Raw genomic sequence first — 22936 nt, 5'->3', positions numbered from 1 at the left:
ACGAACCCGTGTCCTCTGCATCGGCAGGTGGACTCTCAACCACTGCACCACCAGGGAAGCCCTGTAATTTCTTTTTTAAACCATAAATCAGTTTAAACTGAAAGTATGGGATTTGAAGGAGTTCAGATAATTATTTGGAATATGGATTTATTTCTGTTCATTTTATGTTGTCTAATGACTGAGGTTGTTCAGACTCAGACAGAAGCTTTTCTTTGAAGATATATTTATTGGGGAAAAAGATTTGTGGGGGACTTTTGTGTGTGTTAAATTATTTTAAAAAATCAACTCTTTGCGTTCAGTTAATCTAGATTTCTTGTAATTTGCATTAGCTGAGTTGCTTAATGGCTCCTTGGTTTATTCATGTTTTATTTATAAGTATAAAAAATTTTTTTTTTTTTTTTGGCTGCGTTGGGTCTTTGTTGCTGCACGCGGGCTACTCTTCGTTGCAGTGTGTGGGCTTCTCATTGGGGTGGCTTCTCTTGTTGCGGAGCATGGGCTCTAGGCGCACGGGCTTCAGTAGTTGCAGCTGCGGGCTCAGTAGTTGCAACATGTGTGCTTAGTTGCTCTGCGGCATGTGGGATCTTCCCGGACCAGAGATCAAATCCGTGTCCCCTGCATTGGCAAGCAGATTCTTAACTGCTGCGCCACCAGGGAAGTCCTAAGTATAAAAATTTATTTCAAGAAAACATTTCGCTATGTGATATCAGGAAGGAGGGAAATGTTTCTAACTTTTTATGGTTTAAGTCTTTTTAAAAAAAATTTTACTGGATTATAGTTGATTTACAATGTTGTGTTAGTTTCAGGTTTACAGCAGAGTGATTCAGTTATACATATACATATATTTATTCTTTTTCAGATTCTTTTCTCATATAGGTTGCCACAGAATATTCAGTAGGTTTCCCTGTGCTATAGAGTAGGTCCTTGTTGGTTGTCTATCTTATATATAGTAGTATATGTACGTTAATCCCAAGCTCCTGATTTATTCTTCCCCCCACCTCATGTTTCCCCTTTTGGTTGAAGTGTTTAGGGTACCACAAATAAAGGTCCTTTCTATCTCATTATTCTTGGTGTTCTCTGGAGGTCTTTAAGTGATGGGCATATTTTTTATTCTCCCTTGGTATGCAGAGTAACCTCCTACACCAGTTTATCTGCTTTACTTTCCTCCCTATGTTATGATAATACAGTCAGAGCTTTTTAAGATGTAGTTTGTTGGGACAGTGAAAATGAACTAAAATGATTGAGTTAATATCCATGACTCAGGTGTGGTATTCCGCTTACGGTTTCCCTTCCCTCCTTCCATTTTACCACCCCTGAAAGCAACATACTGTTAACCCCATAGTATTGTGGGTTAGGTTACTTGGTGTAGTGGGAAGGTGGAGTCAAGATTTACATGGAGGGGTATTCAAAATTCCAGTCATTAAAGTGCCAGGTAACACAGCTTTCCTGTATATAGATCACAGTGGAGTTGGTTGGCAAAGATCTCTCTTACAATCTAATAATCTGTAATGATGCTTCATTCTTCATATTATCTACTTGAAGAATTTTCATAATAGCCAATTTATGTTTTAATAAAGAGGCATTTATTTTAATTATGGTTTTTAATACTGTAGACAGTCTTTTCACAAACACTAAAAAAGAAGACCACCATCATCTTGAATATAATATTAATGTCTAAGGGATAAAATAATGGTGTGTATTTTCTTCATATAGAATATTGCAAATTTGTTTTTTCTCTTGGGTCTATTTTGCCACCAAATGCTCAACTAGTTCTACCTTTTCTGATCACTCAACTATTCAGATTTAAGGATAGCTCTTTCTCATAAGGAGTTGTCATGCAGCAGTGTATCTTGTTAGATCAGTAACATTACACTGACAATGTAATTGAAATTTACTATGTACAAAAAAAAAGATTCAAGAAGAAAAAATTTAGTGTCTCTTTACCTTTGCATAGATAATTGCTTTATTTATTGTGCTTTTTAAAATTAATTATTTATTTATTTTTGGCTGTGTTGGGTCTTCGTTGCTGTGCACGGGCTTTCTCTAGTTGCGGCAAGCGGGGGCTACTCTTCGTTGCAGTGCACAGGCTTCTCACTGCAGTGACTTCTCTTGTTGCGGAGCACGGGCTCTAGGCACGTGGGCTTCAGTAGTTGCGGCACGTGGGCTCAGTAGTTGTGGCTCATGAGCTCTAGAGCGCAGGCTCAGTAGTTGTGGCGAACAGGCTTAGTTGCTCTGCGGCATGTGGGGTCTTCCCGGACCAGGGCTTGAACCTGTGTCCCCAGCATTGGCAGGCGGATTCTTAACCATTGCGCCACCAGGGAAGTCCCTTCACTGTGCTTTTAACAAACATTTGAAACTGAATGAAATGCTTATGTTCATATTGAAATGTCACAGTGTAGGATGTTGCTAGCACTGACACAAAGTATTAAAATTATTTTGTGAAGATTGGTGCTTGTATTAAACTCTATATAAGATTTTGAAAATGCTGGGGCATGTTATTTAATGAATGCAGCCCATTGCTTCAGGGGATCTGTGCAGAGTAGATACTTTACCATGATTATAGTTACAAGTCCTTATGTAATCTGGTTCTCTGCTAAGTGACCTCATTTCTTATTATTCTCCTGATTCACACTGACCTTACTATTCCTTGAACACATCAAGCATATTTCTGTCTCAGGGCCTTTGCATTTGCTCTGACTCTACCTGGAATACTGTTCATAAATTTCTATGACTGATTTCTTCCTTTGATTTAGGTTTTTATTGAAATATCACCTTTTAGAAAGGTCTTACCTGTTCTTGCTGTTCCTCCTCCATCACTTTCTATTCTCTTATCTTTCATTTTCTTCATACTACTTGACTAGTTTATTTGTCAGTCTTTCAACTGTAATGTAAGCTTCACAAGGGCAGGGACTTTATTTTATTCAGTGCGGTATCTTAGTGACTGGAGCATAGTAGGTGTTTAAGTCAATAAGTGAATTATGTTGTAGATGTAGAGTATGTGCTTTTCCCTAAATTCAGTATTGGGACTTGAGGGGGGAGAAAAGTAAATAATGAAAACCATCTCTGGAAAATATTTACACTCTTAAAAATTGGATAGAATAGGAAACTTTAGCAAGATATCCCACTTGACTGTTCTGGTTACCTCCTCGTGGTTTTTCTAACAGGTATTAGGAGTCAAGGGATTTGTTGGAGTCCTATTTAGAGGTCCTCAAATGTTTTATTTCTGGCACTCTATAAGTGACACAAAAGTGGCCTTCTGTTTTCATATCCTGTAGTTTCTCTATGCTGTTATTTATGTATATGCCCCATAATTTTCCAAAATATACTGTCTGGTATTTGCTTCACTCAACTCCTCTTATATATACTTTATAATTTTCTAGAGTATTATTAATGAACCATAATTCTTAATTATCGTGAGGACGCTGCCAGAGCTTTGACAGAGCTTCTGGGAGTCTAGATACTACTTTGGGAAACATTTGCCTCATTGCATGTATTTAAGATTTTTTTTTTCTTTTATAGACAGTTCAAGAGGAAGAACGAGAGATTTACAGACAGCTTCTACAGATGGTCACAGGGAAACAGTTTTCTGTAGCCAAACCCACCACACACTTTCCTTTACACTTGTGAGTCACAGAAACATTCTTCAAATGAATTTAATTCTACATTTTGTTATTTGATATTGAAGTTTTATTCTTCTTTTCCTAGGTCTCGATGTCTTAGTTCCAGTAAGAATACTTTGAAAGACTCACTGTTTAAAAATGGAAACTCTTGTGCAACCCAGATCGTTGGCTCTGATACTTCATCATCCGGATTGGCCAGCATTTTAACTGCCCAGGAACAATTGTCCCACAATGTGTTTTCCATATCATCTTATACCCCAGATGTTGTTGCATTTGGATCCAAAGATTCTGATCCTCTCCATCAACCCCAACATCACCACTCTCTTTCACATCAGCCAGATAACTTACCAGCTTCAAATACACAATCTGAAGGTAAAAATGGTGTGTTGTATAACTGTATTTTGAACCCTAATAGCCAATTAACAGTTTATTGGATCCATGTGAATTATAGGCAAGGTAGTAATACACATGTAACTTAATTAAGATATAAGATACAAGATACCTTACATACATTTAATTCAGTTAGCTGTGCCACGAGTAAATGAAGCATATAATAAGTAGCTTACTTTTTTCTTACATGGAGATGCAAATGATTTCCTATAATATTTTATTTAAAAGATTAACTTCCTGAGCAGTCTTGTGTCAGAGTATATTAAGCCCAATTACTTCAGTACTGTCTCTGTTTCTAGTACTTTACAATGAAAATTAAGCACTCTGAAGTTCTAGGAGTTTTGGAACATCAATTAAGAACTAAAGTAAAAGTTCTTATACAAGTACTACTTACAAAACCTGTATAGTAGCCTTTTGGCTACTTTTCACCATTTTGGAATGGTCATCGGCAAGTTTGGAAAACAAAGTTTCCTACCTTACTTTCAGCTAACCAAAATATTCTGTCTCTTAGCATTCCAGTTAATTAAAAGTTTTGCTCTGGTAGTTTTTTTTTGTTTGCTTAGTTTGCCCCTTCTTTAAGTATGCGTTATGTGTGTATTTATGGTATGTATATAGGCATGTAACTTAAAACAAGTTTTATGTTAAGTTGTTAGACATTAGGGATCTTTTGCTAGATCAGTCTCTAAGGCTCTCCCCTCCTTCTTCAGGTCATTTAATTTTTTTTTTTAATCTATTCCTCACTTTCTTAAAATTCTCACTTGGGGATTAAAATTATTGGTGACATCATTATATAGCTACACATATTCATGAAAACTTAAATTTTGTGAGGTGATTTACTGAGAACTATTATTAAAAGCTGTTAATTTCAGAAGCATGCATTGTATGGCAGATGCTTAGATACAGCTAAACTGGAACAAATATACTACACTGAGTTGTTTAATTACTTGTACCATTTATTAAATATTCTAAATGCGATTCTAATCATAGTGCTTTAGAAGGACATGATTTCTTCCTCTATCAATAGAAAATAGATGGTAGAATAATAGAATTTATACTCTTTAGAGTCTGCTACTTCTCACATAGCAGTTGCTCTCTTTCTTTCTGCCTTCCCTCCTCTTCTTGTCCCCTCCCCTCTCTTCCCTTCCTCCTTCCCCTTCCCTCTTTCACCTTATTCAGTCTTGTGGTAGCTCATGAACTAAAGACTTTTGAGAAATCTTGGCACATTCTTGTTTCCCAGGAATAGAAAGAAGAAGCACAGGCAGCAAGATGATGAAGGGCATATATACTTTCTTTTAGAGTGATTACTTTATTTGTGAGGCAGGCTCTTCACTAAGCCCTATTTATGGCTCAGTGAAAATGGACCTGCCTCTCTTTCTCTTCCATCTTACCTTTATCCTTATGCTGTGTTATGTTTATGGAAATAGAATATAACAAAGTATAGGAACTTAAACTACAGACATCTAGAAGGTACAGCCATGTGGAATTTTGTTAATAATGATATGCTCTTGTGTTTTATTGTTTAGGATCAGACTCTGTGATTTTACTCAAAGTGAAAGATTCCCAGACTCCAACTCCCAGGTAAACTTTGGTTAAAGGACATTTTTAACATATTGTTCTCCCTCTATTTAATCACCGTTTCTTCACTAAGATCTAAGTAATATAAAATGGCCTCAACTCAGACCTCTCTTATATGTTGTTTGAATTATTTCAGTAACTTCATGATGAATCTCTTTTCCTCCAGCCTCCATTTTGTTCTTCATTCCATTTTCCACTGTGTTTTCTAATCCATTCTTTGCCTTGTTCTTTAGTCCATCTTCCATTCTGCAGAGTGATCTTTCTAAAATGCTTATCTAATCATTCATTAAACTCCCTTGAGGGTGGCTTATCAGACATAGAATCAAGCCCAAACTCCTAGTATGGTGTACACCACCCTTCCTCCACAAGTCTTGCTTCCTATCATGCGTTCTTTCCTTTAACAAGTATTTATTGATAGTCTGTTGGGTGCCAGGTACTAGTATAGACATTGCAGATAACAGCAGTGGACAAAATGAAGTTTCTGCTCTCAAGGAGTTTACATTCTAATTTTAAGGGGTGTAAGGGGAGGGATGGGGGACAGATAGAGAACAAATAGGCAAATAAACACATGCCTGTTGGTGATAAGTGCTGCAAAGAAAAATAAAGCAGGGTAGTATATAGACTAGGGTCTGGGGGTGCTATTTATCTAGGATAGTCATGGCAAGTTTCTGATAAGGTGACATTTGAGGAGAAACACAGTGGAGGTTAGAGAAGGAACCATGTGTAAATACTGGATTCTTTCATGTGTTTATTATACGCTGACTTATAAGATGATAGGTATTTTCTTACCTTCACATTGTGTGCCTTCTGCCTGTTATGCTCCCCTTCTCCCCCCTCCACTTGTCTATCTGGCAGTAGTCTTTTTCTTATCTTTTAAGTCTCAATTCAAGTGTGATCTTCTATATGAAACTTGACCCCTCTGAGAGGTACCAAGTACTTCTTCCTCTGTAATCCAATAAGTTGCTACTCAGATTGCTATGTCTTTGCCATATCTGGCCTTAGCAATTCAATTGCTAGAATAATAATGGCATCAGTTTTCCATTGAGAGGATTAAGGATAATAAAATGTTCTTTCTCATCTCAGTTCCTCTATGTCTTTGCAGCTCCCCTGTATGTTCTAAACTTTAGATATTTTAAAAAATTCTCCCGTTGTTATAGTTTCTCAAGGAGACTTTATAGTTTAGATGCTTTATTCTTTATACTTTTTTAGTTTTTTGAGTTAGACCTGGGTTCTGATCTTGCCTTTTCCAGGCTTCATGTAACTGTGGACAAGTTACTCTTCTAAACCTCAGTTTCCTTATCAATAAAATGCGAGTATTAATACCTTACTATTGAATTGTTGTGAAGATTAACTTCCAGATAAAACACTTATAAAAGTGCTTTACATGTATGTGCAAAAATAGGTGTTCTTTCTTGGGAAAAAGTTGATTTCATGTAATGGGTGCTCTCAGTTCTTCAGTTCTTTACTGAGTCTGCCTTTCCTTTATGGAGAATTTCTCCTAGTGATGACTGAAGAGTGAGATGGACAAGAAGTAGTCTTGGGTAAGGCTTATTGGATGATGCTGTTTATCAAAGTTGGAGCCTGCTCTCCCAAGGCTTGGTTGATTGATTGGCTCTTTATTCTTAATCTTCCAGCATTCCAGCTCAGTTAAGTTCCAGCAATGCAGATCTGCCCTTATTTCCCAGAATGTGCCATGTATTTTATGCCTTTGTGCCATTGTACATTCCAACCCTTCCCCTTCTGCCTGGAATTCCTTTTCTCTCCTTGTCCACTTGTTACACTCTTATTTTGCTTTTCAGAATCTGACTCAGGTGTTAATTTTTTCTCAGGACATTTCTCTGGCTTCTCCTGATAGCATTAGTCTTTCCTTCCAGTACTTCTATCTCTGTACTTTGTTCGGTACTAGTACCTTTGCACTACCACCTGGTGCCCATAATAGTACATGGCACATCATGGGTACTTAGTAAATAAATCTGTATTAAATAAATGAATTTCCTAGAAAGCCTGAAATACTCTCTTGAGTAGCCCAAATACTCATCATCTCCATTTTGGCTTAATACTTTGGTTTATTAGAAGATACTTTATAATAATAGAAAGAACATAGTCTTTGGAATTGGACATACATAGTTTCTGATCCTGGCTCTTCCAAAACAAATTATTCTTTTGAACTCAATTTCCTTTTCTGTACAGTATAAGTAATATTTCCTTATTACACATTATATTGAGTCTTAATTTTTTTTCCACTGCCTCAAGGTCCTTTGTCTTTATTATTTTTTTTTACATCTTTTTTGGAATATAATTGCTTTACGATGGTGTGCTAGTTTCTGCTTTATAACAAAGTGAATCAGTTATACATATACATATGTTCCCATATCTCTTCCCTCTTGCGTCTCCCTCCCTCCCACCCTCTCTGTCCCACCCCTCTAGGTGGTCACAAAGCATTCAGCTGATCTCCCTGTGCTATGCGGCTGATTCCCACTAGCTATCTGTTTTATGTTTGGTAGTGTATATATGTCCATGCCACTCTCTCGCTTTGTCACAGCTTACCCTTCCTCCTCCCCATATCCTCAAGTCCATTCTCTGGTAGGTCTGTGTCTTTATTCCTGTCTTACCCCTAGGTTCTTCATGACATTTTTTTTTTTCTTAAATTCCATATATATGTGTCAGCATATGGTATTTGTCTTTCTCTTTCTGACTTACTTCACTCTGTATGACAGACTCTAGGTCCATCCACCTCATTACAAATAGCTCAATTTCGTTTCTTTTTATGGCTGAGTAATATTGCATTGTATATATGTGCCACATCTTCTTTATCCATTCATCTGATGATGGACACTTAGGTTGTTTCCATCTCCTGGCTATTGTAAATAGAGCTGCAATGAACATTTTGGTACATGACTCTTTTTGAATTATGGTTTTCTCAGGGTATATGCCCAGTAGTGGGATTGCTGGGTCATATGGTAGTTCTATTTTTAGTTTTTTAAGAAACCTCCATACTGTTCTCCATAGTGGCTGTACCAATTCACATTCCCACCAGCAGTGCAAGAGTGTTCCCTTTTCTCCACACCCTCTCCAGCATTTATTGTTTCTAGATTTTTTGATGATGGCTATTGTGACTGGTGTGAGATGATATCTCATTGTAGTTTTGATTTGCATTTCTCTAATGATTAGTGATGTTGAGCATTCTTTCATGTGTTTGTTGGCAGTCTGTATATCTTCTTTGGAGAAATGTCTATTTAGGTCTTCTGCCCATTTTTGGATTGGGTTGTTTGTTTTTTTGATATTGAGCTGCATGAGCTGCTTGTAAATTTTGGAGATTAATCCTTTGTCAGTTGCTTCATTTGCAAATATTTTCTCCCATTCTGAGGTTTGTCTTTTGGTCTTGTTTATGGTTTCCTTTGCTGTGCAAAAGCTTTGAAGTTTCATTAGGTCCCATTTGTTTATTTTTGTTTTTATTTCCATTTCTCTGGGAGGTGGGTCAGAAAGGATCTTGCTGTGATTTATGTCATAGAGTGTTCTGCCTATGTTTTCCTCTAAGAGTTTGATAGTTTCTGCCCTTGCATTTAGGTCTTTAATCCATTTTGAGCTTATTTTTGTATATGGTGTTAGGGAGTGATCTAATCTCATACTTTTACATGTATCTGTCCAGTTTTCCCAGCACCACTTATTGAAGAGGCTGGCCTTTCTCCACTGTACATTCCTGCCTCCTTTATCAAAGATAAGGTGACCATATGTGCGTGGGTTTATCTCTGGACTTTCTATCCTGTTCCATTGATCTATCTTTCTTTTTTTGTGCCAGAACCATACTGTCTTGATTACTGTAGCTTTGTAGTATAGTCTGAAGTCAGGGAGCCTGATTCCTCCAGCTCCGTTTTTCGTTCTCAAGATTGCTTTGGCTATTCGGGATCTTTTGTGTTTCCATACAAATTTTGAAATTTTTTGTTCTAGTTCTGTGAAAAATGCCATTGGTAGTTTGATAGGGATTGCATTGAATCTGTAGATTGCTTTGGGTAGTAGAGTCATTTTCACAATGTTGATTCTTCCAATCCAAGAACATGGTATATCTCTCCATCTGTTTGTATCATCTTTAATTTCTTTCATCAGTGTCTTATAATTTTCTGCATACAGGTCTTTTGTCTCCTTAGGTAGGTTTATTCCTAGATATTTTATTCTTTTTGTTGCAATGGTAAATGGGAGTGTTTTCTTGATTTCACTTTCAGATTTTTCATTGAGTCTTAATTAATTTGAGGATTATTGTGAGGCTTAACTAATATGTAGAACCCCCCAAAGAGGGTTTTATACATAAAGCACTAAGTAGGTGCTCAGTAAGTAGCTGTAATTATTACTGCTTCAATTATATGAGAAGTAATGTATAATCTCTGAAAAGCAAACAGATTTTGCTTTTTACTCTGCATTTTGCTTTCCTGCGCCAGCAGATACCTTGATCCGTTAAAGAGAAGTGCTCGGCCCTTACATTATTTATTTATTCAGTAAATACTGACTGCCTGCTATGTGTCAGGCACTATTCTTGGTGCAGAGGATACAGTAGTAAATACAAAAGAGAAAAATTCCTATCCTCATCAAGTTTATATTCTAATAAGGGGAGCAGACAAATTTGAATAGCATGATCTGGTACCATGAAATTCTGTGTGATTCTTGTCACTTCATTATATTGTTGAATAAATGTATTCTCACGTTCATTTGTTTTTAGTATCCCACACTAAGTAGTTCCTCACAGTGCTTCCACTGATCTCTGTGACTTTCTTTCTTGGCTGTTACATCAGTCGTTCACTGTGTTAGGGAGGTAGGCTACCGACAGTGGGGAGGTAATAGAACAGCAAGTTTATCACCAAAACCCAGAACTAAGGATGATTGGGAATACTAATTCTCAGAAGTTAGGCTAAGGAGCAAGGGGATAATGTCTGAGCCCTTATTCTTGCCTTTACAGGACAGACTGTAGAAATTTAAGAACTGAAAGGGACTCTAATCTCCATGTTTACAAACCCAGAAATTGAGGCCCATGGAAAGGAAGTGACTTGCTCAAGGTCACAGAGCAGCTCCAGGAGATACTGGTCTCTTAAATGCCAATTTGATGCTCTGTTTACTTGTTCTACATATCTGAAAGTTTTCTTTGGAAAACTGTTCACTCTTCTTTAATTTGGTTCTATGAGAACTCCTTCAGTTAGGGGCAAGGAGATAAGAAAGGAGACAAGAAAGTCTGAGAAGAGCAAAAGGCTCTAGAACAGAGAGCATACCTGTGACTCTGCTAAGCACTATTGACTTGGGTTGTCAGCAAGAGCTGCATGGAGTAGAACTAACCTTTCATCTTTGGAATGGAGTTGTATTGCTGATTATCCGCTTTGGTTCATTGGCTCATTATCCATTTGATATGGGCTGTTCTGTGGCGGGGGGATTTTCAGTATCTAACGTGATGTGGTTGAATGTATTTTTACTCAAGTAGACCTACGAGAAGTCCAAGAACCCATAAGATTTTTTTAAACCATTAATAAATCTGTCAATCTGAGCCATTTGGGAAGAGGAACGTTCTAGCTTAATATATTGCCTTGACAAGTGATGTACTCTTTCACATCGTGTTGGTCTCTCTTCCAAGTAAGGAGCATGCTAAACTTAGTTTCTCAGCTGAATGTTGGGTCATCTTTTTAACTGTACATGTGCAGATGACTCATATTTGTATTCCTTTACTTCCCAGTTAGAATTGTTTTATGTAATTTAGGTCCTTTTATTTATTGCATAGTTGTAAAGCATTTTTATAAACTGTTTAAATAATTGGTTTTCTTGATGAAAATATTTGATTTTCCTTTACGTCTCCTGCTCATTTGTCACATTTTTCTTTTCCCACCCATAGTCCTACTTTTTTCCAGGCAGAGCTGTGGATCAAAGAATTGTAAGTTATTATTTTTGGTATCATTTTTCCCTCTCTGTCACTTTCTTTTCAGTTAGAAGAAATCAATTAGCCAATCACCCTTCCTAGTTTTAGTCAGTAAAAATTTCCTGTGTTTGTCTATATAGAAAATAACTTTTAAATTATTGGGTTTTAAAGGTTCTTTTGGAGTTGGGACATATCTATGCTCAGGTTTATTAAATCTGTAACAATTGTTGAAGCTCAACTGAATTGGAAAAAATTTCAAAGTTAGCTATTATATAGAAAGGAAAGTAAGTGCCTTTATTTTCACACTGATAAAACTAATTTATTGAATAATCTTTAGTTCTGGAGCTTGCGAAATCACTGAAAGTTTAGTCTCTAGTTTCAAGGACTCACTTTGAGTTATCCAAACCCCCGGTCTAGTTGATTTTTTTTTTAAGAAAAAAAGAAACCCATATTTCTTCTTCTGGATCATAAATACAATATTTGAACTAAAACCTCGATGATATCTTGTATTATTCTCTTCTTTGGGATTCAGTTTCATTTTTGGATTTCTAGAATGAAGCTTCACTTTTTCCATAATCTCAGAAGCATGTTTTTAAAAAAGGACTCCACATTTACGAACACAACAGTCACTTGTTCATGTTTAGCAACAAACTGGTAATTTTCATTATTTCAACAAAAAATAATAGGATAATTTCAGTAACACCATGTGGTTTCACTTTGTCTTAAAGTAAATGTAGTGATAAGTTAGTATAAGGATTTTAGACTTTCTCTCTGAGGGTTTTATATTTAATGCTCATTGTGCGTCAGCAATGTTCTTGATGCTGAGAGAGTGGTCTGCATTTGTGTCACATTCCTTTTCATTTCCAAGGACTAGTGTTTATGATTCTCGAGCACGGGAAAGATTGCGCCAGATTGAAGAGCAGAAAGCACTCGCATTACAGCTTCAAAACCAGGTAAAACAATATTTTTGAGATAATAAATGAATAGCACATCCAGGTTGAAACTAATTTTAGAAGGTTACCTGGATTTGGGATCAAAGTTGTAACTGCAAGATAGTGTGGTAGCATAGCATTGTATGATAAGTGGTCTATGTTCTTGGTCTCTTCAGCTAGTACTACTTAGTGTACATAGACAAATAGTAGATTTCTTTATTCCACTTATTTTGAAGCTCTGTTTTTCAGAGACTGCAGGAACAAGAACATTCAGTACATGATTCAGTAGAATTGCATCTTCGTGTGCCTCTTGAAAAGGAGATTCCTGTCACGATCGCCCAAGAAACAGGAAAAAAAGGTCATAAATTAACGGAGAGCGAAGATGAATTTCCTGAAATCACAGAGGTAAACTATATACTCTAAATTCCTACACTAGCAAGTGTTGTGTTTAGAGAGAATTCTTTGGACAAATTTCAAACATAAAAGTAATCTGGTATTTAAATTGTATTGCATACTCCTGCTTTCATTTGTATGCATACCAATCTTGGCTTTATTTTTAAAGGATTATTGAAAATTCAGGAAAGAATTATGGGTGACTTATAGTGACTTCAGTAAAAAAGCATTTAATAAATTTGTGTTTCATTTCATGTGCACTTTTACTTAATGCATGTGTCTGGTACTTTGATATCAAATAGTAAGTTGAGCCTTACCTTTTTTTTTAAGCAATAAAACACAGACTAAAAATTTGGAAAATACATAAAAGTCTGCATACATTTAAAAATCTGTTCCTTAATTCATTCTTCTGTTTGAAAAACTATCATATAGCTGGTGAGTGTAACACATTTATTATAGTTGTGCTGAATTCCACAGTTTTACATTAAAAAAGTAAAACAAATTTTTCTAGGAAAATGTTTCTAAAAGACTTCACTACCTTTATTTCCTTATTGCCTTTAAGAAAGATTCTATTTCTCAGGCAATTGTTTGGACCAAAGGTATAAAATATAATTAGGTCTTCTCATGAACTTAGGAAATTTGACAGCAAAAGGTTATTTCAGACTTCAGGAATAATATGAAACAAGGGTCTGAAATGTACTGAAACAGAGAAGGGAGGACAAGCTAGGATGGAAGGAAGTAATCAGGGAGATTACTGGAAGGAATAGAAACCAAAATGTTAGAAGGAAATAGTTGATTTAAGTCTAGGGATTTCATGGAGCTTGGTGAGAGATTGCTATGTCTAAGGCCATGTATGCTTGATCTCTGACACTTCTTGGTTCCCTAGGAAATGGAGAAAGAAATAAAGAATGTATTTCGTAATGGGAACCAGGATGAAGTTCTGAGTGAAGCATTCCGCTTGACCATTACACGCAAAGATATTCAAACTCTAAACCATCTGAACTGGCTCAATGATGAGGTAATCTCACACTCGTTTTTATATTCAAAGAGTAAGTGACCATCAAGTGGAAATGAAAGGTATTATTTCACTGTTTCTCAAAGTGTGGTCCTTGGATGACCTGCTTCAGAATCAGCTCTCACAGGCCTCTCCATTCTCCTGAATAAGTTTGAGGCAGTGTGGTAGAGTGATGTATTTTAAACAAACATCTCAGGTGTTTTTTTAATGTACCTTAATGTCTGAGAACTGCTGATTTATCTCTTTTTTTTTGACATCTTTATTGGGGTATAATTGCTTTACAATGGTGTGTTAGTTTCTGCTTTATAACAAAGTGAATCAGTTATACATATACATATCTTCCCATATCTCTTCCCTCTTGCGTCTCCCTCCCTCCCACCCTCCCTATCCCACCCCTCCAGGCCGTCACAAAGCACCGAGCTGATATCCCTGTGCTATGCGGCTGCTTCCCACTAGCTATCTACCTTATGTTTGTTAGTGTATATATGTCCATGCCTCTCTCTCGCTTTGTCACAGCTCACCCTTTGCCCTCCCCATATCCTCAAGTCCGTTCTCCAGTAGGTCTGGGTCTTTTTATGTGTTGAAGATTTGGATGCTGAGGGAGAGGACATTCGCTTATTGGTATTCTCGCTCTGTTTAAGGCACCACCTGCCCTGCAGTTCACATCTTTTGAGCAAATATTTAATAGCTGACCATGTTGCAGCATGAAGGAATACTTTGGGATTTCCATATAGGAATCCATTTCTACTACCCTTTCTGTCTCTACTTAGGTCATTTACGTTATGAGTGGGAAGCTTTCTAAAACAGTCTACATTTATACGTGTTATTTTTTAAACTGACATAGAAGTTACATTATTAAATATTTGATGTATTGAGTTAAAAAAGAAAAAAGGGTATGGCTCTCAGCTCCTGCGAGTTCTAATTATTTTATGTAGGTTAGTAACATTAGAATCTTTAAACTGATCTGTCCTATTCCTAAACCTGTAGGAGCCTACAGGCTTAGGAAGGATACTTTCACAGCAAAAGAGAGCTGGGTTGGGATTTTTTCCCTAAGTACCTGCCTCCTTTCTTAGGCCCACTAGGAGCATTCCTGCCTGATATCTTGGGTATACTCAAGCTTCATAGCTATGGATACGTTTTAGATGCTCAATATAGTAAGCACTAGATATTCTAGGTACCTGTATCCTGGCCTTGTATGTTTAAAACCTTCCAAATACTAATATTGGCCAACGTCTGCTGGGCATTTACCTCATGTTATGCAGTATTTTTTTGAACTCAAATACCTTTTTTTTTTTTTTTCCGGTACGCGGGCCTCTCACTGTTGTAGCCCCCCCTGTTGCGGAGCACAGGCTCCGGACGCACAGGCTCAGTGGCCGTGGCTTACGGGCCCAGCCGCTCCGCGGCATGTGGGATCTTCCCGGACCCGGGCATGAACCTGTGTCCCCTGCATCGGCAGGTGGACTCTCAACCACTGCGCCACCAGGGAAGCCCCCAAATACCTTTTTTTTAAAAAACATCTTTATTGGAGTATAATTGCTTTACAGTGTTGTGTTAGTTTCTGCTGTATAACAAAGTGAATCAGCTATATGTAAACATATATCCCCATATCCCCTCCGTCTTGCGTCTCCCTCCCACCCTCCCTATCCCACCCCTCTAGGTGGTCACAAAGCATCGAGCTGATCTCCCTGTGCTATGCGGCTGCTTCCCACTAGCTATCTGTTTTGCATTTGGTAGTGTGTATATGTCAGTGCTACTTTCTCACTTTGTTCCAGCTTACCCTTCCCCCTCCCCGTGTCCTCAAGTTCATTCTCTACGTCTGCATCTTTATTCCTGTCCTGTCCCTAGGTTCATCAGAACCATTTTTTTTAGATTCCATGTATATATGTTAGCATACGGTATTTGTTTTTCTCTTTCTGACTTACTTCACTCTGTATGACAGACTCTAGGTCCACCCATATCACTACAAATAACTCAATTTTGTTTCTTTTTATGGCTGAGTAATATTCCATTGTGTATATGTGCCACATCTTCTCTATGCATTGGACACTTAGGTTGCTTCTATGTCCTGGCTATTGTAAATAGTGCTGCAGTGAACGTTGTGGTACGTCTCTTTTTGAATTATGGTTTTCTCAGGGTATACGCCCAGTAGTGGGATTGCTGGGTCATATGGTAGTTCTATTTTTAGTTTTTTAAGAAACCTCCATACTGTTCTCCATAGTGACTGTATCATTTTACATTCCCATCAACAGTGCAAGAGGATTCCCTTTTTTCCACACTCTCTCCAGCATGTATTGTTTGTAGATTTTTTTGACGATGGCCATTCTGACCGGTGTGAGGTGATAACCTCATTATGCTTTTGATTTGCATTTCTCTAATGATTAATGATGTTGAGCATCCTTTCATGTGTTTGTTGGCAATCTGTTTATCTTCTTTGGAGAAATGTCTATTTAGTTCTTCTGCCCATTTTTGGATTGGGTTGTTTGTTTTTTTGATATTGAACTGCATGAGCTGCTTGTATATTTTGGAGATTAATCTTTTGTCAGTTGTTTCATTTGCAAATATTTTCTCCCATTCTGAGGGTTGTCTTTCGTCTTGTTTATGGTTTATTCTAACTGTTTTATGTGTTCTACTCATGTCATAGTCACCACAACCCTTGAAGGTAGATACTGTAATTTTATCATCTCCATTTAATAAAGAAACAAGGCATAGAAAGATTAAGAAACTTGCAAAGTTACATGACTAGTAAGTAGCAGAGCCAGGATTCAGACTCAAGCATTGGGTCTTATCTATTATGTCATACTGCCTCAGAATCTTAAATTGGATCCCGTTTTAGGATTAGATGTATAGGATTTGAGAACCATGTCTTGTCCAGTAGGTTGATTTTCTATGGGGCCAGCTGAACTAACCCTACTGTCTTTGCCATTGGTGAGTTTATAAGATATAAATTTCAGAAGTTCATCACTCCCTGAATAATATCTTTGACAAAGAATAGTAAAGAAATTATGGTTTGATGTCTTGCTTTAGGGGAAACATCCCTTGCTTCTTGTGGCTCAGAATAGTGATATTAGAACATTGGGTCAAATAACAGGGGAAAAAAAGAGCTCACGAAATCAAAGGGCAAAATGAAAATCAAGAACAGTCATAAGTATCCACCAATTAAGTGTTTTTGATTTGGAGATACTAATCTGTGGTCTTTTACCATTTCTTGACTGCCACTGCTAAATGGGAAAGAGTCAGTTATTCTATAGGGATTGTAGCTCGTGTTTGTTGTAAATTATACAGAACCTTCTAGGGGGCAGCAATGAGTAGGATATGAGCTGAGTTCTTGCTATATATTCTGGTATTACCTCAGTGAGCTCCCTTACAGAGGCAGCATTCATCAGGACATATTTTCCATTCCCTGGGCCCACCAGAGGCTGGATTTTTACCAAACAAAGTTCATGGAAATTACATTACTTAGAAGAGACAAGGGAAAGGAAAGATTCCTTGCCTACTTTATCTCTACCACACCTACCCATAACTTTTGTAAGGAGTACTTGTCTTCTGAGTTCAGAATAATGTTAACCTTGAAAGCAGGTGCAAATTCACATGTCCATGATGATGATGAGAACTGTTATAATAAGTACTTTAATAACTATTTTAACTATTTTAAAAAGCACCATTTTCAAAGTACCACATTTCTCAGGCTTTTAGAATTACTGCCCTTGAGAAGCTAATACCATTCTGAAGGGGAATTAGTAAATATCCTTAATCATTCATAATCATTTTAAAATACTTAATTCCATTTCTCAATTGTGAACTCTCAATCTTTTGCAAGTAATTTGCTCTCTCTTCAATGCTGTTCTCCTTCCCGCAAACAGATATTTTCATTAATAACCATTTCTTTTCTTTTCATTTCTCATGTCAGTTTTATAGGCTGCATTAAAATTTTCTCCAAAAGAAGGTGGTTGACACGTTATTTCTACTGTTTTATAGACAAGGAGTATAAGGTCCTAGAAATGAAAAGGATCAGGTTTAGTTTATAAGGAAAGTAAAATCCAGAAGTCCTGTCTTTGGGATATGTACAGAAAGCCATTAGGCTACCCTTTCTCTGCTCTCTTTCCTAAAAGAAGAGTAGGCCACAGTGCCTGTTCATACAATAGGCTTTCTAACATGTTTTTTTTTTTTCTTAACATCTTTATTGGAGTATAATTGCTTTACAGTGTTGTGTTAGTTTCTGCTGTATAACAAAGTGAATGTCCTCCAGTCCATTCTCTATGTTTGTGTCTTTATTCCTGTCCTGCCCCTAGGTTCATCACAACCATTGTTTTTTAGATTCCATGTGTCTGTGTTAGCATACGGTATTTGTTTTTCCCTTTCTGACTTACTTCACTCTGTATGACAGACTCTCAGTCCATCCACCTCACTACAAATAACTCAATTTCGTTTCTTTTTATGGCTGAGTAATATTCCATTGTATACATGTGCCACTTCTTCTTTATCCATTCATCTGTCCCTGGACACTTAGGTTGCTTCCATGTCCTGGCTATTGTAGATAGAGCTGCAAGGAACATTGTGGTACATGACTCTGTTTTTTATTTTTTACTTTAAAATATTTTTATTTATTTGTTTTTATTTTTGGCTGTATTGGGTCTTTGTTGCTGTGCTCGGGCTTTCTCTAGTTGTGGTGAGTGCAGGCTACTGTTCGTTGCGGTGCGCAGGCTTCTCATTGTCGTGGCTTCTCTTGTTGCAGAGCATGGGCTCTAGGCACAAGAGCTTCAGTAGTTGTGGCTCGCGGTCTCTAGAGCGCAGGCTCAGTAGTTGTGCCGCATGGGCTTAGTTGCTCCATGGCATGTGGGATCTTCCCAGACCAGGGCTCGAACCCATGTCCCCTGCATTGGCAGGCGGATTCTTAACCACTGCACCACTAGGGAAGCCCCCACGACTCTTTTTGAATTATGCTTTTCTCAGGGTATATGCACAGTAGTGGGATTGCTGGGTCATATGGTAATTCTATTTTTAGTTTTTTAGGGAACCTCCATACTGTTCTCCATAGTGGCTGTATCAATTTACATTCCCACCAACAGGGCAAGAGGGTTCCCTTTTCTCCACACCCTCTCCAACATTTATTGTTTGTAGGGTTTTTGATGATGGCCATTCTGACCAGTGTGAGGTGATACCTCATTGTAGTTTTGATTTGCATTTCTCTAATGATTAGTGATGTTGAGCATCCTTTCATGTGTTTGTTGTGGCAATCTGTATATCTTCTTTGGAGAAATGTCTGTTTAGTTCTTCTGCCCATTTTTGGGTTGGGTTGTTTGTTTTTTTGATATTGAGCTGCATGAGCTGCTTGTATATTTTGGAGATTAATTCTTTGTCAGTTGCTTCGTTTGCAAATATTTTCTCCCATTCTGAGGGTTATCTTTTCGTCTTGTTTATGGTTTCCTTTGCTGTGCAAAAGCTTTTACGTTTCATTAGGTTCCATTTGTTTGTTTTCGTTTCTATTTCTCTAGGAGGTGGGTCAAAAAGGATCTTGCTGTGATTTATGTCATAGAGTGTTCTGCCTATGTTTTCCTCTAAGAGTTTTATAGTGTCTGGCCTTACATTTAGGTCTTTAATCCATTTTGAGTTTATTTTTGTGTATGGTGTTAGGAAGTGTTCTAATTTCATTCTTTTACATGTAGCTGTCCAGTTTTCCCAGCACCACTTATTGAAGAGGCTGTCTTTTCTCCATTGTATACTCTTGCCTTCTTTATCAAAGATAAGGTGACCATATGTGTGTGGGTTTATCTCTGGGCTTCTATCCTGTTCCATTGATCTATATTTCTGTTTTTGTGCCAGTGCCATACTGCCTTGATTACTGTAGCTTTGTAGTATAGTCTGAAGTCCAGGCGACTGATTCCTCCAGCTCAGTTCTTCTTTCTCAAGATTGCTTTGACTATTTGGGGTCTTTCGTTTCCATACAAATGGTGCAATTTTTTGTTCCAATTCTGTGAAAAATGCCATTGGTAGTTTGATAGGGATTGCATTGAATCTGTAGATTGTTTTGGGTGGTATAGTCAGTTTCACAATGTTGATTCTTCCAATCCAAGAACATAGTATATCTCTCCATCTATTTGTATCATCTTTAATTTCTTTCATCAGTGTCTTATAGTTTTCTGCAAACAGGTCTTTTATCTCCTTAGGTAGGTTTATTCCTAGGTATTTTATTCTTTTTGTTGCAGTGGTAAATGGGAGTGTTTCCTTAATTTCTCTTTCAGGTTTTTCATCATTAGTGTATTAGCATGCAAAAGATTTCTGTACATTAATTTTGTATCCTGCTACTTTACCAAATTCATTGATTAGCTTTAGTAGTTTTCTGGTAGCATCTTTAGGATTCTTTATGTATAGTATCATGTCATCTGCAAACAGTGAGTTTTATTTCTTCTTTTCTGATTTGGATTCCTTTTATTTCTTTTTCTTCTCTGATTGCTGTGGCTAAAACTTCCAAAACTATGTTGAATAATAGTGGTGAGAGTGGGCAACCTTGTCTTGTTCCTGATCTTAGTTGAAATGGTTTCAATTTTTCACCATTGAGAACGATGCTGACTGTGGGTTTGTCATAGATAGCCTTTATTATGTGAGGTAGGTTCCCTCTGTGCTACTTTCTGGAGGCTTTTTATCATAAATGGGTGTTGAATTTTCTCAAAAGCTTTTTCTGCATCTACTGAGATGATCATATGGTTTTTCTCCTTCAGTTTGTTAATATGGTGTATCACATTGATTGATTTGCATATATTGAAGAATCCTTGCATTCCTGGGATAAACCCTACTGGATCAGGGTGTATGATCCTTTTAATGTGCTGTTGGATTCTGTTTGCTAGTATTTTGTTGAGGATTTTTGCATCTATGTTCATCAGAGATATTGGCCTGTAGTTTTCTTTTTTTGTGACATCTTTGTCTGGTTTTGGTATCAGGGTGATGGTGGCCTTTTAGAATGAGTTTGGGAGTGTTCCTCCCTCTGCTATATTTTGGAAGAGTTTTAGAAGGATAGGTGTTACCTCTTCTCTAAATGTTTGATAGAATTTGCTTGTGAAGCCATCTGGTCCTGGGCTTTTGTTTGCTGGAAGATTTTTAATCACAATTTCCATTTCAGTGCTTGTGATTGGTCTGTTTATGTTTTCTGTTTCTTTCTGGTTCAGTCTCGGAAGGTTGTGCTTTTCTAAGAATTTGTCCATTTCTTCCAGGTTGTCCATTTTACTGGAATAGAGTTGCTTGTAGTAATCTCTCATGATCCTTTGTATTTCTGCAGTGTCAGTTGTTACTTCTCCTTTTTCATTTCTAATTCTGTTGAGTTGAGTCTTCTCCCTTTTTTCTTGATGAGTCTGGTTAATGGTTTATCAATTTTGTTTATCTCCTCAAAGATCCAGCTTTTAGTTTTATTGATCTTTGCTATTGTTTTCTTCATTTCTTTTTCATTTATTTCTGATCTGATCTTTATGATTTCTTTCCTTCTGCTAACCTTGGGGTTTTTTTTGTTCTTCGTTCTCTAATTGCTTTAGGTATGAGGTTAGGTTGTTTATTTGAGATGTTTCTTGTTTCTCGAGGTTGGATTATATTGCTCTAAACTTCCTTCTTAGAACTGCTTTTGCTGCATCCCATAGGTTTTGGGTCATCGTGTTTTCATTGTCATTTGTTTCTAGGTATTTTTTGATTTCCTCTTTGATTTCTTCAGTGATCTCTTGGTTATTAAGTAGTGTATTGTTTAGCCTCCATGTGTTTTTATTTTTTACAAATTTTTTCATGTAATTGATATCTAGTCTCATAGCATTGTGATCAGAAAAGATACTTGATACGATTCAATTTTCTTAAATTTACCAAGGCTTTTGTTGTCCCAACACATTTGTTGTCCCAAGATATGGTCTATCCTGGAGAATGTTCCATGAGCACTTGAGAAGAAAGTGTATTCTGTTGTTCTTGGATGGAATGTCCTATAAATATCAATTAAGTCCATCTTGTTTAATGTGTCATTTAAAGATGTGTTTTCTTATTTATTTTCATTTTGGATGATCTGTCCATTGGTGAAAGTGGGGTGTTAAAGTCCCCTGCTATTATTGTGTTACTGTTGATTTCCCATTTTATGGCTGTTAGCATTTGCCTTATGTATTGAGGTGCTCCTATATTTGGTGCAGAAATATTTACAATTGTTATATCTTCTTGGATTGATCCCTTGATCATTATGTAGTGTCCTTCTTTGTCTCTTGTAATAGCCTTTATTTTAAAGTCTATTTTGTCTGATGTGAGAATTGCTACTCCAGCTTTCTTTTGTTTTTTTGGTTCGGTATGCAGGCCTCTCACTGTTGTGGCCTCTCCCGTTGCGGAGCACAGGCTCCGGACGCGCAGGCTCAGTGGCCATGGCTCACGGGCCCAGCCGCTCTGCGGCATGTGGGATCTTCCTGGACCGGGGCACGAACCTGTGTCCCCTTCATTGGCAGGCGGACTCCCAACCACTGTGCCACCAGGGAAGCCCCAGCTTTCTTTTGATTTCCATTTGCATGGAATATCTTTTTCCACCCCCTCACTTTCAGTCTGTATGTGTCCCTAGGTCTGAAGTGGGTCTCTTGTAGACAGCATATGTGCAGGTCTTGTTTTTGTATCCATTCAGCCAGTCTATGTCTTTTGGTTGGAGCATTTAATCCATTTACATTTAAGGTAATTATGGATATGTATGTTCCTATTACCATTTTCTTAGTTGTTTTGCATTTGTTTTTATAAGTCTTTTCCTTCTCTTGTGTTTCCTGCCTCGAGAAGTTCCTTTCACATTTGTTGTAAAGCTGGCGTGGTGGTGCTGAATTCTCGTAACATTCTCGTAACTTTTGTTTATCTGTAAAGGTTTTAATTTCTCCCTCGAATCTGAATGAGATCCTTGCTGAGTAGTGTAATCTTGGTTGTAGGTTTTTCCCTTTCATCACTTTAAATATGTCCTGCCATTCCCTTCTGGCTTGCAGAATTTCTGCTGAAAAATCAGCTGTTGACCTTATGGGGATTCCCTTGTATGTTATTTGTTGCTTTTTCCTTGCTGCTTTTAATATTTTTTCTTTGTATTTAATTTTTGATAGTTTGATTAATATGTGTCTCAGAGTGTTTCTCTTTCGGTTTATCCTAT

General features: G+C 37.2%; 1 protein-coding gene across 5 annotated transcripts in view; it reads left to right on the top strand.

Annotated features, from left to right (window-relative positions):
* Nucleotides 1–22936, top strand: part of SENP1 (SUMO specific peptidase 1) — a 59872-nt gene that overhangs the window by 21375 nt on the left and 15561 nt on the right. For all 5 annotated transcript variants that reach the window (XM_067696338.1, XM_067696337.1, XM_067696333.1 and 2 more), the window contains 7 exons: nt 3517–3620; nt 3703–3989; nt 5531–5585; nt 11449–11487; nt 12341–12425; nt 12654–12809; nt 13684–13815. In XM_067696338.1, coding sequence (XP_067552439.1) covers nt 3517–3620; nt 3703–3989; nt 5531–5585; nt 11449–11487; nt 12341–12425; nt 12654–12809; nt 13684–13815 — 858 coding nt within the window. The remainder of the gene's footprint in view (nt 1–3516; nt 3621–3702; nt 3990–5530; nt 5586–11448; nt 11488–12340; nt 12426–12653; nt 12810–13683; nt 13816–22936) is intronic.

The sequence above is a fragment of the Pseudorca crassidens genome, chromosome 11 (genome assembly GCF_039906515.1).
Source record: "Pseudorca crassidens isolate mPseCra1 chromosome 11, mPseCra1.hap1, whole genome shotgun sequence".
NCBI classification, from domain to species: domain Eukaryota; kingdom Metazoa; phylum Chordata; class Mammalia; order Artiodactyla; family Delphinidae; genus Pseudorca; species Pseudorca crassidens.
The sequence above is the reverse complement of the archived record's forward strand: the minus strand, read 5'-3'. Positions and strand labels throughout refer to the sequence as shown.